We start from the raw sequence: 18822 nt of genomic DNA on the forward strand, positions 1-18822 counted from the left end.
AACAGTGAGCATGAGCTAGCAATCACTCTCTCTACCTCCTCAATGTCATTATCCAGAACGATGATCCCCAGAGGGGAGGTGAGGTTGGCGCTGACGGAGATGGTGGTGCCCACTGAGGCAGACTCACTGACGTAGCCCTGATAGGAGGCAAACTGGAAATACGGTGCCTGGTTGTTCTCATCCAGGATTTCTATGATGAGGTCGGCATAGGCTGGGAGAGGGTGACCATTATCCTGTTCAGCCTGTAAAGAGATAGAAGGAGAGAAAAAATGGGTGTGTGCATTTATGTGCACGTAGGCATATATGTGGTGTACAGGGAGTGCTGGAAAAAGATTTTTATCCCCATGTTGGCTCATGTTAGCACATGCTACTGTACTTTGATGCATACTGATCCATAGACTTTTAGGTTTTACATAATGTTTTTCTTAATTAAATAAAACAGAATATCACTCGCTGCAAATTGGCCATGTTGTCTCTCTAATAATGAGTCGGGACGATAAGAGTAACACCTTTGGCCAAGAGTCACGGCACATGGTAAAAGCATTTAAGTCCCAACTCTTCAGTCTCATTCCGCTAGAGTGCAGGGACAGGGACACAAAGGCATAATTTCTCAGAGTGTCATTTCAATTACAAAAAGCTGCATTAACTAAATTTAATCAGAGGTCCACTTAGGATTAGGCCGCAGTAATTGGAGCGGCACTTAACGCAAATACCATCATCTGTGAGGGATAGATAATAATTAGGGACTCTCTCTACTCTGTCAAATAAGCAACCAACGGCAGAAGAAGGCTCATAGAAAATATTAAGAGCTAAATCAATGCCAAGATTCAGGGTAAAATATATAAATAAAATAAAAATAAAAAAAGAACAATAAGGATAATAAGAATAATTTCACAGAGGAGTACAGAGGACTGAGAGAGAGCTTTGTCACATGGTGTAACGATAAACACCTGAAGCCCAATATCAGGAGGCCCCCTGTCCTGTTTGTCATCCAGGGAAAGGAAGTGATGAGGGTCCAAATCAATACAAAAAAAAAACAAAACAAAAAAAAAACAAAAACAAAGAAAAACTGGACTGGACTCACAACACTTCAACAAGGGATAAATTCATTATCCAACCAAATGTGAAATATAGTCAAAATCTCCCCTTCTGTTCCTGAGTTATGCCGTTGATTAAGGGCCAGAAAAGTGTTGTGAAAAGCTGACCTTGACGTATTCAATATAAAATGTCATCACTTCACCATATTATCCAATTATACACTTGTGTGAAACTTTGTCATAATTAGTGTATGAATTCTCGAGTTATGAAAAAAACCTGTTTTGTGACGTCACAGGACCTTCACCTTTGACCTTCAACCATCAAATTCTGATCCGTTCATTTTCGAGTCCAAGTGGACGTTTGTGCCAAATTGGAAGAAATTCTCTCAAGACATTCCTGAGACATCGCTTGCCTTGTGCCACAGCTGTCACCGGCACGGAGGAATAAAAAAAAAACAAACAAAAAAAATAAAACTGTTTTCGATTAGCTAACAAACAAGCATGTCAGCACTCAATTTGCAGTTCAGGCTTTCTGTCTCTCTTTCTGCAGATAATTGTGCAAACTCAAGAAAGCATGACCTTCTGCGTCTCTGTATTTGTTAGATGTAGGATGCTGAACTCTCAGATGAATGGTGAAGGAACCTGATATGGTGAAATCAAATCAGCTACACATCAGTAAATTAACAGCCTATTCCTAAAAGCAGACGTATAGTTGTATCCACCCATGGAACAGCACATGGAACACTTAGCAGTAAAAAATCATTATCTAAATGTCACTTTCCATGTCTAAGACAGCAATGTGGGATGAATACTGAAGGTGATATTGCTGCATGACAGAATACCAAGTATCTCCATAAATTTGACTTACTTAACCTATTAAAAAAATAAATAAATAAATAAATAAAAAATACTGCACAACACATTCCAAATTGACATGATAATTCTATAAGACAGCTAATGCTCAAATCCCCCTGGCTCTGCAGTCAAATGTATAAGCATGATGTTGACTTAACTACATCTAAATTCAGCCGGCATTCATAGAACAAACAGTGAAAAATATGATCAACTATACCAACGACATATTGCAAAATTTCCATGTTCTCTCACATATTATCACACAAAAGAGCACCCTGAACTTAAGCCCAAGTTCATCCCATCCTAGTGTCTCACTGGTCAGGTTGTAACTGGAATCACCATTGCCTCCTACACTGGCATGCTTCAGAAGCATCAACATTAAGATTACAGATTTGTAAACACAGGGCAAAGGATTCTGTATTGTATAAGTTCTGCATATCCCTGCAGACTGTTGACTCATAGTGGTACTGGTGTAATAGACAGGCAAAACGTGACCAACTGTATCAACTATAAATCGCACAATTACCAGAATGAACACATCCCTTCTTCTGTAATTACCAGCACAGTTGGTGGCTGACAGGAATCAGGACATATTTAAATATGTACTGTAGGTTCTCTCAGTTATTCTAGCTTAGAGGAAAAAAAAAAAAAAAAAAAAAAAAAATATATATATATATATATATATATATATATATATATATATATATATATATATATATATATATAAAAGTGTGCCTCAGAGGCTGTACTTTCACCAATCTCTGCATCACCTCATCCCAGTGAGAAGACATTAAAGACATATGTCACCAGTGCATCCCACATAGTGGTGTTTCGGACAGATTCAGTGAAACCAAGCCTCATTTGGTTCGGTCTCACTGGACAGGTTGTAACTGGAATCATCATTGCCTCCCACACTGGGATGTTTCAGAAGCATCAACATTAAGATTAAGGCTTTGAAAATACAGATGGAGAGGGGGAGCAAGGCGACATGTCAGTTTAAGCCATGACCTGGAACTAAACTGGTGCAATAACTTAATTTCACTGGGCTTGTGTTGCAGAGTGCCAACTGCAACAGAGGAAAAAAAAAAGTTCCAATGCTATAAAAATACCATGTGGAGGCCAAAAGACACTATACTTTGTTGTGTATTGTCTTCTGCGTATCCTTCAAGATAGCAGCCGCCTGCACATTACTCACTGCTCCAGTGTTGGAACAGTAGGGATTCACACCTGTCTTTATCACCACCACCATGGGTGCCAGACGCCTCGCGTAGCTTCCTCCACCTCTTTCTCCTATCTGAGTGATGATAAAGAACACCCACACAGCCCTGGCCTACAGTTCTCCCAAGATCCAATCTGCTCTTAGACACCTGAGGGAAGTATTCCCAATTGTCAGACAAATTGTGTGGAAGTGTGTGTGTGTGTGTGTATATGCACGGTATGCCAGGATCTTGAGAGAGAGAGAGAAAGAGAGAGAGAGTAAGGTAAGGTAAGGTTTAGAGCTCCCTGGCGATTTAGCTCTTTAGCGGTGTCCCTGTTTCTGCAAGGCAGTGGTAAATGACCTGTGTTCCACTGCTACAATACATCGGCCTAAAGGAGATTCACTGCAACCAAAAGTCACTGTTTATCACTCACTCTTCATTCTCCCATCCTGACTTGCCCTCTCTTTTCGTCCTTTTACTCTCATATGTCCTCCCTTTCTGTTGTTGTCATTTTGATGACCCAATCTCCCTCTGTCTTCATCTGTCTTTGTCACTTGTTCGAGGCCCTCATTTCATCCTGGCCACCTTTGGAGGATATTGTTCCATCAGGATCAATGATGACATTGGAAACACAACAAATGAGTTTTGTAAAATGTGCTGGAGATGCCACAACACTGTTATACCACTATTATTGTGTGATGATTCTATCTCCCCAAGTAAGACTTCAATTCATTCCCCCAGCATTATGTATGTTCACCACATACTCTCAGGATACCAAAGTGTAATTCTCACTTTCCTACCCTACTGAGTCCTAGAGCAACAGTTCCTCCTTCTCTCTATAACTCAGCAAGATAAGGCTCCTATCTTCCTCCACATACATCTCTCTTGGTCTTCTGCTCCTCTCTTGCTCCCTCTCTCTCAACTGTATCCCTTCCCCTAGCTACGCACCGTTTTCCTGGAGACATGCAAAATACCCCTCACACATGATCAGTCCCTCCTTTCCTTGGGAAGTTAGCCTGCACTGCTGCTCTGCACCAGCACTGAGGTAATCCCTGACTCCACTCTAAATTAGGATTCATGAGAGTGCAGCAGCCTATCTTCCTGCCAAGTCCATAAATCATAACATCTTTTTCACCCCAATCTCCAAAACCGCTAAAGATAAGGTTAATGGTCTGCGTGCCTGAGGTTATCTTGGTAGAGCGGGTCAAAGTGCAAGCTAAATTTATCTGGATATGTGTTAATCATAATGTGGTACAACTTCATAAAATAATAGGAAGGTTAGAAATGAGGTGTTGTACAATTCAGCTTTGTTTACTTAATGGGGAGGCAGCAAAAGATACCGAGACGAAGATAGGTGAAGAAATATGGTCTCATTTACTTAAATAATAAACTGAAGGACTGACATCTATCAAAACAAATATATTCACACATCATTTATACATGTTTTGTCATGAATATGTCTTGCTTTTGTGAATCTGTGTCTAAACTGCAACAGCAGATCATCTCCACTTCAGCTTTGCATTGGAATACCGTTAACACTGACTGACTGAAATACATTCGTTCTTGCATTAATTGATTTATTGTTCTTACATGTAGGCATGCATGAGATTCTGTTATTTCTTGTACATTCCTGATAATTCATGCAGTCGTCTATGCATTAATTAATGTTTTTTCAGCATGAAGTCGATCACAAATTCACTGTAAATCATGTACCCTTACTGTGAAATGTTACCGAATACCTCATAATATTCTCATGTCGGACCCATTTTGTTCAGCTAGCTTATGATTGTGACCCTAGGGTGCATTGGACCGCTGCGCAAGTCACTGCTCCGCTCATTAATTTTACCAACTATGCCAATGTTTCAACACTGAGGCATTTGTTTGGCCCTGAATGTATAGGTACAGCAGTACAACTGTACTGTGCATCTTGTCTCCAGTATATGTGAAGCTGTGTTATATATCGCTGCTGTTCAAGCAAATCCTTGTATCTCCTTAATATCAGCTTTTCAGAAACTAAGAAAAACAGTCTTGTCTCTAGGATGACAACTGCACATTTTTCAGTTTATATAAGTACTTTAATAAAGGTTTCATGATCCCAATTCATGTAGAACTTTCTCAATCCATAGAAAGGCATGCAAATACACAAATTAAGTTAAAACATGAATATCACCAAAATTGGAGTTATCAGGTTTTCACTGGATAGCGACAATATATGAGTGAAGGTTAAATTAAATGGGATTTCACCGTTTACCTTGATGATGAGTGTAAACCTTTGATGCACATCTCTGTTGATGGGCTTCAGCACACGCAGCTCTGCAGTGGTCTTGTTGAAAGAGAAATACTCTTTGTATGTGGATGGATGACCTGCGATAAAGAATAAACACTTTGGAGTCGGGGCATTTTATGGCACCATAACCCAACTCTGGAACAGACATCAGGATGTAAAGTCACGGTTTTAATACACACCAAACCCAAAACTTACAAGAAGAACGGTTGTATAAATCTGGATCAGAATCAGAATCAGACATACTTCATTGATCCCTGAGGGGAAACTGGGTAAAATGAGAGAAGCTGAGCTTTGTACCCACCAGTCAGGATGTAGTAAAGGATGCCAGGTCTGTCTGACGGGGGCTGTATGTTCCTGTCCATGTCCACTGCACGGATAGGAGGGGTCACATTCAGTGGGTTCAGTTTGCTCTGAAATGAGGAGTGAAAAGTCAGTCCTTCACCAAACACAGCGACAGAGTCAAAGTTTAACAGAATGCACCCCAAAGGCCTATAACACTGAATATTAAGACCAACAAAGAACCCAGAAAAAATTGAGGAGCTCCAATTTATTAACCAAAATTCTGTAAGTAGGCCAGTGCCTTATCAGTCATAATCCATAGCACACTGTAAACTGGCCAATTATTAGGGTAATTAACTAATAAGCAACTGCTATTAGATCTATTTCTCATCAGCACTCCAGACATGCCTAATAGTGCTGTACATCAAGGCTAATCTGTTTGCGGTGCTGTAGGCTACTCTTCTTGCACATGCACACTCAGACATCATCACACCTAATTATCCAGCAATCCCGACCCTTGCACATCAACATATGGCTAAGTGGAAATATGTTTAGCACACGGTATTTCAGTAAACTTCCTGGCTGGAGAGAGCCTCCATATGGCTAATACAGTAAATGTAAATATGCTAAGGGTCTTGTGCAGAAGTTCCCTCGCATAGACAGGCACATGGCTAACAGCTCTCTGGCAGGAAGAATCCCTCCCTTAGGGGTATATTTATATCCCTCAGCTCTGGAGTAATCCTTACACCCCTCCCCAGCCAGCCCTCTCGTTTTTACAATGTCTGGAGGTGCGCTAAATCAAATCCCCCTAGCTCTGCACAATGATGATTAGCTATAATACCCTCCTCCAGCAGTCATTATCCAGGGGACTCCAGAGCCCACATTATATCCCCCTAGGGCAAAAATAAATACAGATCAACTTAATAACGCGTGTCTAGCCATTGTGATTAATTACAATACACTCATCAATTATGAGAAGACAAATCTCCCCATGGACAGATATGTTAGCATAATGGTTACACTGCAGAATTGAGAAAGCCGGAGACCAGTGGAAAATGACTAAAAACTTGCAGAGCCAATATAGGGCATTCCTAAAACATGGTGTTTTGAAATTTAATTAAACACTGTTTAAAGAAATTAAACGGCAGGAAATGAAAAAAAATATGTGATAAAAACCAGCTTTGCAGATTATCATTGTTAAAAAAAAAATCTCAATGATACAATGGTTTATACAGGATGGATACCATATATTGAAAATGCTGTCCAGTATATATATTAAGGACTAATGAGCCATTTGTGGACCAGTGTTCAGAGCGAGGAAAAGGGGGACAGAGGAGGGAAAAGGCTAACATTTTCATACACTGATGAAAAAGCTCTGCTCCTCGTACGCACAGCATCCAGGTCCTGCATACTTAGCAGTCTGCAAACCTTTTATCATAAATTATACATAGCATGGGCAACTCAACAAGAAACTCTGAACAAACAACATTGTGGCTGCCCTCCTTCCTTGCACACAAACTCAGACAGACGCAAACAGACATACACACAACTTCTCTCTCTGTTGATCTCTCTAATGTTTGATCTTCTCAACCAATCTATACAGGGGGTCCAACACCAAGAAGTCCTTTGTTTTATCATTCATCAAAAGCTAATGGAGTTTCTAGTTTCAAGCAGACAGGTCTCTCCATCTCCCAATAATTTCAAACTAATTTAAGTCATGTAAGGTCTGCTAGTTTTTAGAGAAAGTTAAAATTTCTCTTTTTTGTATGTCCACTTGTTTGGCTTAATCACAGTTTGCACTCTGTGTGGCATCCGTTCGGCGAGGTTTTGTATAATCTGAGGATTCACATTATGCCTGGCCTCATTTAGAGAATCCCAGTGTGTCTTGTGATGTTATCGAACGTTTCATCTCCTTCTTCAAATGTTCCCCTAGACGTTCAGTGCTGTTGAGGACGTGGAAGGAAAGCCTTGCAAGCCAGCTCTCCTTGCTCTTCATTAAACTTCATATAACCCCCGGCAGTGCATGGTTAGCTTCAGTGCATGGCTAGGGTCACTGTCCTGTCAGAAAATGAATCCTCTTCCACACCACTTTATTACATAAGGGATCTACAGAAAAGAGTGGTATTTCTCTTTGTTCACTGTGATACTCATCCTGTGCAAGTGACTGGCTCCAGAAAAGATGAAACACCCCCACACCTGAACACTTCCACCACCACGTCTGACTGTAGGCTTTAAGCACTGTTGTATTAACTCAAGTAGTCGCCTCCACACATAACCTCTCTGATTGCAACATTAAAGTTCAAACTTTGATTCAGCTGTTTAAAAAAAAAAAAAAAAAAAAAAAAAAACTACCTCCAGTCTTAGTGAAACACTGGTGTGATCTGGTCCATGATAAACATTTAGACTTTAGACTAGTTTTTTGTTGTCAAGGAAGTGGCTTGGAAACTGCTCTCCCAGGCTGCAATTTCCAATCATCTTTTCTACACTTCTACACACTGGAGTGGGCTGATCATTGTCCAGCAGGCTTTGTATCTTGAATACACAAGCTGTTCTGTCCTGTGCTGTTTACTTGATATACAGGTCTTGGTAGTCGCTTTAGGTCACCATGGTCTTGCTTTGAAGTGTTTGTGAAAACTTCTCCTGCAAGTGCTGTACTGCCGCCTCAGAAACTTTCAGTTTAGTTGCAGTTTGGCACCGGCAGGGACGGTTTTTGCTATGGGCAATGTGGGCAACCGCCCAGGGCGCAATCTACTTGGGGGCGCACAAGCGCCGTCCAAAAAAAAAAAAAAAGTGCGTCCGCAAAAAAAAAAAAAAAAAAAAAAAATCGTTTCTAGACTAATATCGCACATTTCCATGTCAAGTCAGTGCAGTGGGCGCTAAGGCGCCCTTACTATCACGTCAACTTGCTGCTGAGAGTCATGTATACAGGTCGTGTGTGTCAGAAGAAAAGCCAAGGGGGAGGGGGCGCGGGGGATCAACTTGCGACTGCAGAGGCTGTGCGCAGGTTGTGAGTCTCAGGAAAAGCAAAGGGGAGGGGGGCGGGGGATAGACTAACCTCTGATATGAAAGATCCCAGGCCAAACAACACAAACTGCTGCTTCCAAATAAATTGTATTTCATTCATAAAATTAATATAGACCCCTTATAGCTACATGTAATTTATTGGGTTATGTGAAAATGCCAAACAACAACAACAACAACAAAAAGTCAATGGAGTATCATGGACAAAAGGCCAAAAAAAACATCAGGTGCCCAGTTCAGAAAGAGAAGGAGAGAAGAAGAGGAGAAACGTTCAAAAGATAAAGGTATGCAAGTTTCTATGCGTGATGTTAATTGTGCATGTAATGAAACAGTAGCCTATACCCTATTTATTAGCCTCTTGCTAATATGTTGCCACTTAGCCACAGAAGTTTTTTTTTGGTTTTTTTTTTGGTTTTTAGTTTTGCTGAACTAGCAGCTATTAGAATTTTAGGCATCATGTCATGGAATTAATTTCACCCATAGGCTAGTTTGTGTTTGCAACACAACAAGTGCAAGTTCACATTGGCCTGTTAGTCTGTGGATTTGGTAAACAATACGTCCTGACTGGAATTTTTTATTTTTTTTGCTATACGTGGGTCTATGGTAACCTAAATAACTTCCTATACACTGACATGACATTTTGTAAGCTATATGTGATATAGCTTTATGAGTAATTTCTAGTGTGTTATTCTTAGTTAATAGGATGTTAACAAATGATAGGCCTGATGTGGTGGGGGTGGGGGGGGTGGGGGACGGTTCGCCCAGGGCGCAAAACTAGCCAGGACCGCCTCTGGGCACCGGTATAGTTTTTCAACACTGTTTTGAGCTTTTAAACATTTTAGTACTTTATTTTAAGCATCTGCTAGAATTTTGCATGGAATTTAGTTCATATTAAGTATTGGTTGTTTAAAGGCCATAATGATTTATACTTTGTATTAGGAACATACAGTAAAGTATATGTGTTAATATATGAATGAAATGAATGCTGCGAGAAATAAATGAGAAAACCTGTATACTGAGATATATTTCAGTTTCATACAAGCATTTCAACAACAAACAAGAGCAAACAGTTGTTGATTGTTGGACTCAGACTTTTCGAACCCACTGTATTTTCCCCAGTATGATGAGCCCCAGCTCATAGGTTATTTTATCACTTTCTTCTCTGTGTTAACCTCTCTGCTCCACTCTCTCTCTGTGCCCCAGTGCCTCCCCCCTGGGTATCTGGGACCAATGCAGGAAAAAAGCAGACCCAACTAGCAAAAGCACTCAGCTTTCATGCCTACCTCCCTTCCATTCCAACATACAAACACACACATACACACACACCAAACCTGCGCATTTATGCCTGTACAAACCCATTTAAGACTCTTATTTCATTGGAAAAACAACTTAAATGCATTTCACTTTCCCCCGAATCCATTTTCTGTATTGGTTCTCACTTGTTCTCTCCACTTTAACCTCTTTATATCTTGCTCTCTGAGACCACAGCATCTCCCTCCCTCTTCCTCTTGCTTCTCTGAATTCCAGTGGTGTTTAGCTCTCATCTGAGGTCAACTCAGCCTTCAGCTCTAATTGTTGAATCAACAGACCAGAAAAAGCCCCTGGAATTTCCATGCTGAGACAAAACAGCAAGCCTTATTCAGCCTCCAGGTGAGGACAGTTAAAAAAAAAAAAAAAAAAAAACAGAAAAAATACAGCAATGTGAGATAGAAACCAGATGATGTGTAGAGTACTGTATAGCAATCATTTAACATGTACAGTAAGGATATGACTTGAGATGAGGATGTACAGTAGCACAGAGATGCACCAGAAAATGAAATGTGAATGACACATGCACACGGGCAAATACACATGCATAGGTTCACAGAGCCAAGAATACATCCATGTTCGCACGTTAACCAGAAATATTCTGCATCACCTCCGTCAAAATTACCTTGTGGGAAAAACAGTGGGTTAGAGGTTATCTGTCTGTCTGATTCTTACCGGTTCGGTAAATTCTGGGATAGAAACGTGGTAGGTGAGGGGATTGCAGTCACGGGTGTTGCTGACCAAAACACAGGGCAAGAACATGGGACCCAGATCGTCTCCATCCAAAACGTCCACAGTCAGAGTGGTGGTTGCCGTTCGTCTGTTGGGAGGATATGGAGCACGGTCCTGGGAGAGCAAACAAATGCTTTAGATTTCAACCTTCAACCTCCCAGGTGATTTATTGCTCCGTGTACCAAGGTTACACAATGTTCTCATTGAAATCAATGGAATCCATTAAAACCATAGCAGAGATCTCTGCAGCAGTTCCTCGGCATATATTATAGTGGTGACCAATATGAAAAGTCCCCAGCACTGCATGAATTCTCTCTTCATCCTTAATTAGTATGGCTGCAGGTACTTCAGTCTATTGTTTTGTAAATGCTGTGAGTAGAAAATAACTAAATGAATGAATTATTTTCATGATCAAATGTTTTTATTTTGCATAAAGAGAGAAGTATTACACAACACAAGGGGAAGAAAATAAACAAAAGAAAGGCAGAGGACCTTTACATGACACACATTACACCACGTTACACCACAAACATGGAGCACAAACAAAACAGACCCCAGAGCTCAATCATCCGCCCACCTCAAAAACGCTAGGAAACAGAAATACATATTACTCGTGATATATCTGGCATAGTTTTGATCCAGGACTATAAATGTTTAATTATCAACCCACATACTGTAATTCTGCAGTTTAACACCTTGTCTCTGAACAAAGGCCATTTCCAGCTGAGCAATATCACTGAATGACAGAACCTACTGAGATAATGACAGGGAGTGAGCAGGCTTACAGGGTCTAGGCATGCGTAGCATCTGAAACAGCTCATGGGCCACTGCTCGCCAGTATGTGTGCAGCTCTGGGCAGTCCCAAACCATGTGTATAAAAGTACCCCAGATGCTGCGGGGACAAAGAGAGCTGTGTGTGGATCAGATTTCTTCCCATTTGGAATAATTTCTAGAGGGGTATAATAGAGTGTATAAAGTCTAAAGTTAAAATGGATCACCTGATGGCTGGGATTTGCAGAGTATTTGTCCAAGCTCTGTTCCAGCTGACATTTCATTGTTGGGGTAAGTCCTGCAAAGGGTAACACTTTATCTTCTGTTTCAGGCAAAAGATAGTGTTAACCTGCCATGTGTCCCTTGAACGAGCTTTTCCTGTCACTACTTTTGTAATACTGTTACTACTTCTAATAATGATCACTTACTTGACATAGCAATTTTCCATAACCCGGTTTATAAAGTGCTTCTATAGCATGACAGACCAATCAAAAGGCATGTAGAGATTTTACTGTGTCCTCTGTGGGTGGATGTCTTAACTGCATTCATTTCTACATTGCTCTTAATTATTATCTTATTACAATGTAATTTCTCTGCTGATTGAATCAGTTTTTTTTTTTCTTTAGGTGACTCAAAGTTGCACATAGGCAAAGAGAGGCTATTCAACATGATCAAATGCCTTTTCTGCATCCAGTGAAAGGAAACCACAAGGAGACATGATATCAGTGCTGAAGTGAAGAAATGCAGAGAATGAGGCAGATTGTCAGCAGCTCATCTATTTTTAATAAACCCTGTCTGATCCTGATGGACTTGACAATTAATTTAGGATTTTTTTAAAGTGAGGAAATTACTGAGGTATTAGTCTAAGAAGAAAAAGCACCTTTGTCAGTGGCACTATGACACACACTTAAGAGTAAAGGACCTAAATCAGATCAGAGTTGCCATCCAGCTCTGGCAATATGCCAGTGTTCATAGTAAATTAAAATCTGACTGCAGAAAGATGGGAAAAAAAAAAAAAAAAAAAAAAAAAAAAATTCTTAACTCCTTCAGGAGATGCTTGAAACAAAGCACACCAGTAGTTCATAATTGCATGTAGTACATGTGCAATAAAAGGTCTCATAGGCACCCGATTTTATGTAGAAGTGGGACAGATATTTTGATTGTGTGTGTGCCTGTGTGTGTTCGAGGGCGGTGGATTGTTCTAGGTAGCAAATGTAATTGTAGTCAGGGATTTGAGTAATTGAAAGAAGCCTATAGTGGAGGCTAGGTATTACCATATAAAGTACATCTGGTATTAATTTAATGAAAAGGGGAAAGTGTATTTTTTGGGGGATTATAAGACACTACATAAAAAAACACTCCTCATTTCTGTGTTGATTTCTTCACTTGAAAGTCAACTTTGTAAAACTAAAAGACACATCAAACAAAGAAGATATTATACCTTTACTATTACATATGGTATTCAGGATGAGAAAGATTCCTCTTTGAAGTACATGAATTAAACATACAGTATCCCTATTCACTGATTATCAGTTTCTACAGGTAGTAGGTACTTAGGTACTTATAAGGTACCCTTAATATGTAGCATAAGACAGATATGTGAATGTAACTGTAATATTTGTAAGCAACTGAAGTGACCAATGTTATGTTTCAGTTATAAAAGTGCTGTTCTTTGAATCACATTGTGCCAAATTTTCTAAAAGATACCATCCTTTTATACCATCTATAAAAGGTCTTACGTCATGTTTTGCCTGTCATGTATTTTTACCGGCAACATTAAATTGCTAGGCTTTTGAATGGAGTTTGACCTGACGTTTGTGAAGAAAAAGCCAAACTCTATTCAAATCATTCATGCAGACTTAGATACAGTCTGCAAGCGTGGGAACACCCGCTTTTTTAAACCCTGCGGGAATCCAAATGATCAGTAACACAGACTCACCTCCTGCTGTCTTATTTCTCTATAAATGGAGCAGAGCTGTGCTGAGCCCTGCTGCTCCTGCCACAGCCGCTCTCCAGCAGTGGGCGAACTAACATAGTGGTCATGGAGAGTTGATCACTACATGAAGGGAAGGGAGAGAGGGCAACTTTTTGAGGCTGTATTTTGGAGCCAAATTGCTATTGTAGCCTTGCCAGTTGAAACAAACAAACAAAAAATAAATAAATAAAACTAGAAAAGGAGCATTTCCTGAGGAAAATGTGTGAGATTGCTGCCAAATGATTGATTTTGCATGTATTTGTTCAGGATTATAAGAGTGTGCATATTTGATCAGCATGTAATACTGGGCATTTAAAAGGCTAAAGTGTTTCTACTGTATACATCTGCTGACCTATAAATACAATGGGAGTGGATGGGGCTTCATTGATGTCCATGTGTTTCACAATTTATAAACCATGCCTGTCATCGTCATGAGAGTGTGCACATTTGATTAGCATGTCATACTGTACTACTGTATGCAGGGTATGTGACTGTATTCAACACAAAAAGAATGATCACTGGAGACCACTGGTTTGATTCCCCATTCATTTGAGTAAAATTTATGATAACTTAAAGTGTCTTGGACTGGTAATCTATAAAATATTCCACTTTTTTCATCATATTTAATGTATATAGCTGCTGAATTCTCATTGTGTACATAAACAACTAAAAAATACAACAACTAAATATGAACGTTCAATCAACACCTACAAATAGTCAGTACACAAACTTTCACTTTTGAACTTATTTTCAGCGTCTTTTCAACGGTGACCACATATGTTCTTTAAACTAAGAGTTAAATGCTCATTGGGTTGTTCCAACTCTCACCTATGGTCAAAAACTCTGGGTAGTGACAGAAAGAATGAAATTGCAGATTCAAGGGCGGAAATGAGATTCCTCCTCAGGGTGGCTGGGCTCACCCTTAGGGATGGGGTTAGGAGCTCAGACATCCGGGAAGAGCTCGGAGAAAAGGCCACTGCTCCTGTGCAGTGAAAGCAGCCAGCTGAGATTTAGCTGTATAGATACAGTGGAGCAGTAACTTGATCTTGCCAAATAGTGAGCCTGTATGAATTTATGAAAACTGTTATAACTTTAACAGTTAATGATCTTTAGTCTTTACAACCTAATTATAAACCATTCATAAACCCTTCATAGTGTAGCATTATATCTATCTATCTATCTATCTATCTATATCTATATATCTATATCTATAGATACACACACACACACACACACACACACACACACACATATATACAGTACAGGCCAAAAGTTTGGACACACCTTCTCATTCAATGCGTTTTCTTTATTTTCATGACTATTTACATTGTAGATTCTCACTGAAGGAATCAAAACTATGAATGAACACATGTGGAGTTATGTACTTAACAAAAAAAGGTGAAATAACTGAAAACATGTTTTATATTCTAGTTTCTTCAAAATAGCCACCCTTTGCTCTGATTACTGCTTTGCACACTCTTGGCATTCTCTCGATGAGCTTCAAGAGGTAGTCACCTGAAATGGTTTTCACTTCACAGGTGTGCCTTATCAGGGTTAATTAGTGGAATTTCTTGCTTTATCAACGGGATTGGGACCATCAGTTGTGTTGTGCAGAAGTCAGGTTACTACACAGCTGACAGCCCTATTGGACAACTGTTAAAATTCATATTATGGCAAGAACCAATCAGCTAACTAAAGAAAAACGAGTGGCCATCATTACTTTAAGAAATGAAGGTCAGTCAGTCCGGAAAATTGCAAAAACTTTAAATGTGTCCCCAAGTGGAGTCGCAAAAACGACCCAGGAAAGAAAGACCAAGAGTCACCTCTGCTTCTGAGGACAAGTTCATCCGAGTCACCAGCCTCAGAAATCGCAAGTTAACAGCAGCTCAGATCAGAGACCAGATAAATGCCACACAGAGTTCCAGCAGCAGACCCATCTCTAGAACAACTGTTAAGAGGAGACTGTGCCAATCAGGCCTTCATGTTCAAATAGCTGCTAGGAAACCACTGCTAAGGAGAGGCAACAAGCAGAAGAGATTTGTTTGGGCCAAGAAACACAAGGAATGGACATTAGACCAGTGGAAATCTGTGCTTTGGTCTGATGAGTCCAAATTTGAGATCTTTGGTTCCAACTGCCGTGTCTTTGTGAGATGCAGAAAAGGTGAACGGATGGATTCCACATGCCTGGTTCCCACTGTGAAGCATGGAGGAGGAGGTGTGATGGTGTGGGGGTGTTTTGCTGGTGACACTGTTGGGGATTTATTCAAAATTGAAGGCACACTGAACCAGCATGGCTACCACAGCATCCTGCAGCGACATGCCATCCCATCCGGTTTGCGTGTAGTTGGACGATCATTTATTTTTCAACAGGACAATGACCCCAAACACACCTCCAGGCTGTGTAAGGGCTATTTGACCAAGAAGGAGAGTGATGGATGCTGCACCAGATGACCTGGCCTCCACAGTCACCGGACCTGAACCCAATCGAGATGGTTTGGGGTGAGCTGGACTGCAGAGTGAAGGCAAAAGGGCCCACAAGTGCTAAACTCCTCTGGGAACTCCTTCAAGACTGTTGGAAAACCATTTCAGGTGACTACCTCTTGAAGCTCATCGAGAGAATGCCAAGAGTGTGCAAAGCAGTAATCAGAGCAAAGGGTGGCTATTTTGAAGAAACTAGAATATAAAACATGTTTTCAGTTATTTCACCTTTTTTTGTTAAGTACATAACTCCACATGTGTTCATTCATAGTTTTGATTCCTTCAGTGAGAATCTACAATGTAAATAGTCATGAAAATAAAGAAAACGCATTGAATGAGACGGTGTGTCCAAACTTTTGGCCTGTACTGTATATATACATGTATATATATATATAACGCTACAGTACTACTTAGCAGAACACTGTCTTACATTATAAAGTGAGACCTATAATCTACAGGAGCCCAGTGGTAGTGAGTGGAGTGGAGCGATGAGGATTTCCACTCCTCGCTCACACAGCTGTCTGTTCTCTCCACTCCTCCACTCACAGCCGTTCACAGCCGCTCCGCTCATTATCGCTCTTTGCACAACACAGATTTCACCCCCAATCCACTCCAGTCAAACTGCTCACCACTTGTTCCAACAAAGAAATAAGCTCTGTTTTATTATTATTTTGGCTTAAACACTGGGCTGGCATCATCAGGCTGATTTAAAAATAAAGCATGAGCTCGTCTCTTCCTTCCCAGGCGACTGAAGGGACTTATTTAGAAAGAAGGGTAAAAAGTGGCGACTCTCCCTCTGACTAAAATATATATTTTTCTTGATCCTCTCCAGGTGATACCAATGATTGAACCTTTCAGTGGTAAAACAATGTTCTGTGTATAATCAATAAAATATTCTTGTTCAGTTTGGTCTCGTATCTGTAATAGGTTTGATTAACTGTGGATACATTGTATAATTGCAAAACACTTGACTTTCATGTATTATCACCACACTATATCTCCATCATGCAGAGGCTATTTGATGCACAGATTGCAGCGATATCCACAAGCACTGCATATAATCTGTAGATCTGCAGTGGTTTGGGTCATAAAAATTAACATTAACATTAACATTAACATTAATATTAATATTAATATTAACATTAACATTCTGATTAATAGCGGATGGGTTGCAGGTGGTGATTTTTTTTTTTTTTTTCAGTTTATTAAATACTTGCTGGGATCCCCCCGCAGCAGAAACGATAACTGTTTCCCTATTAAGGGAGAGGCTATGCGCAATTACACGTGAGGCACAGTGGTGTAAATTCATTAATTATTTATATCTCCAGACACGCCGACAGAAATGGTCAGGATCTAATGTTAATTCTGTTTCCCCTGGAGAGTCTCCTCTATCCTGTCAAGTTTATAACAGTTTTTAGTTTTGCTGCTTAAATGTCCCACCATATTTGCTGCAATGACATTACTGCACGCATGGAAACACTTACAATTCTTGAAAGCAGCTGCTGTAATCTTTAAAGTAAATCGTGCATGAATACACTCATAACACACAATAAAGATGTAACCTCGAAAGCTCACACTGCTCGGCATAATTTAAAAAGCAACTTAGCAGGGACAGGTACAGGGAAAAAAATGTTTTTCTTAAATAGTTCAAGATTTCATTCATCTAGATCTAAAAATAATGAAGGACAGACAAGTGGGTGTGATGAGGGGTCGGTGTCTTGCTCTGAATGTGATGATTACCAGCCAGGAGAGGGTAATGTGGAGAACAAAACAAAACAAAACAAACATTTTAAATTTGTATGACCATCCCCTGGCCTAAATGTCTGCGTGGTTTTCCACCTTGAACTCCACTTCTCCCACAGTCCAAAGACATGCAAGATAGGTGAACTAGAGATAATAAATTGCAGGAAAATTAATGAATTAATAAATGAACTCTTTGAAACAGGAAAACCTCATTTGACAAGTTATTGCACTACAAAGCAATCAACTCTAATGCATACTACGGTGAACTATGGTGTTCGGTTGCACTGTAAGATTCCTTGTTAAAAAACAAACAAACAAACAAACAAACAAACAAAAAAAGATAAATAAATAAAAAATTCCTATGTGAGTAAACCAAGAACGCTAAAGCAAATCCTTGAATCTTGCCCATCATGGCCACACACATACTTTCTCTGCTCATCTCTGCCTGTGCAGCAGAATCAAACAGGTTATCTGTGTGATAAAAGTGCTGACTTCTATTGCCATTCACTAAACAACAAAGAGGTCCATCCTGATTCACATGAAATCACAGAGCAAATCTAACCAGCTCGTTTGTGCAGCAAGTATCAGCTGTTTTGCAGCACTCTTACATCGACTCAGTAGTTGCAATATGTTGGACGAAGTTTTGACTGTTTAGTGGCCTTTGTTTTCATTTGGAGAACAAGAACATCCATGGACTGGATGAAGCTGGGAGAAGAAATGCTCTCTCTCTTCAGGTTTATTACGACTCCTAACCTTAATAAAACACCTGATGAATTCTAGTCTATGTGTATCTCATGCTTATGAGCTCTGATGTCCTCTGTTATCCTATAGAACAAAAAAAAAAAAAAAAAAAATGATGGTGCACATGCTGTGGCTCCAGCAGCAGAACCAACCCCTGTCCCATCTGACAGCTGAGACTGGTGGGGAAGAGCGAAAAATCTCTCAGGGACAGGTGAGACATACACAAAGTCATCCACTAAATCTGCCATTAAATCTGCTCAAGGAAAGTTCATCTGTCTCTAACAATTAGACAATAGGGCAAAAGTAAAAAATATATTTCTTCTTTGCTTTCTGTTTTAAGACTGTGGAGGTTCTCACTGGAGGATCAGGAGGAAACTGAGGTCGAGCCTCTCCTCA

General features: G+C 40.0%; 1 protein-coding gene across 6 annotated transcripts in view; it reads right to left on the minus strand.

The window, feature by feature from the left end:
- Nucleotides 1-18822, minus strand: part of LOC115372415 (protocadherin-15) — a 234862-nt gene that overhangs the window by 93818 nt on the left and 122222 nt on the right. For all 6 annotated transcript variants that reach the window (XM_030070300.1, XM_030070295.1, XM_030070297.1 and 3 more), the window contains 4 exons: nt 10662-10832; nt 5680-5788; nt 5343-5455; nt 36-242 (listed from right to left, as the gene is read on the minus strand). In XM_030070300.1, coding sequence (XP_029926160.1) covers nt 36-242; nt 5343-5455; nt 5680-5788; nt 10662-10832 — 600 coding nt within the window. The remainder of the gene's footprint in view (nt 1-35; nt 243-5342; nt 5456-5679; nt 5789-10661; nt 10833-18822) is intronic.

This window comes from Myripristis murdjan, chromosome 15, assembly GCF_902150065.1.
Source record: "Myripristis murdjan chromosome 15, fMyrMur1.1, whole genome shotgun sequence".
NCBI lineage: Eukaryota > Metazoa > Chordata > Actinopteri > Holocentriformes > Holocentridae > Myripristis > Myripristis murdjan.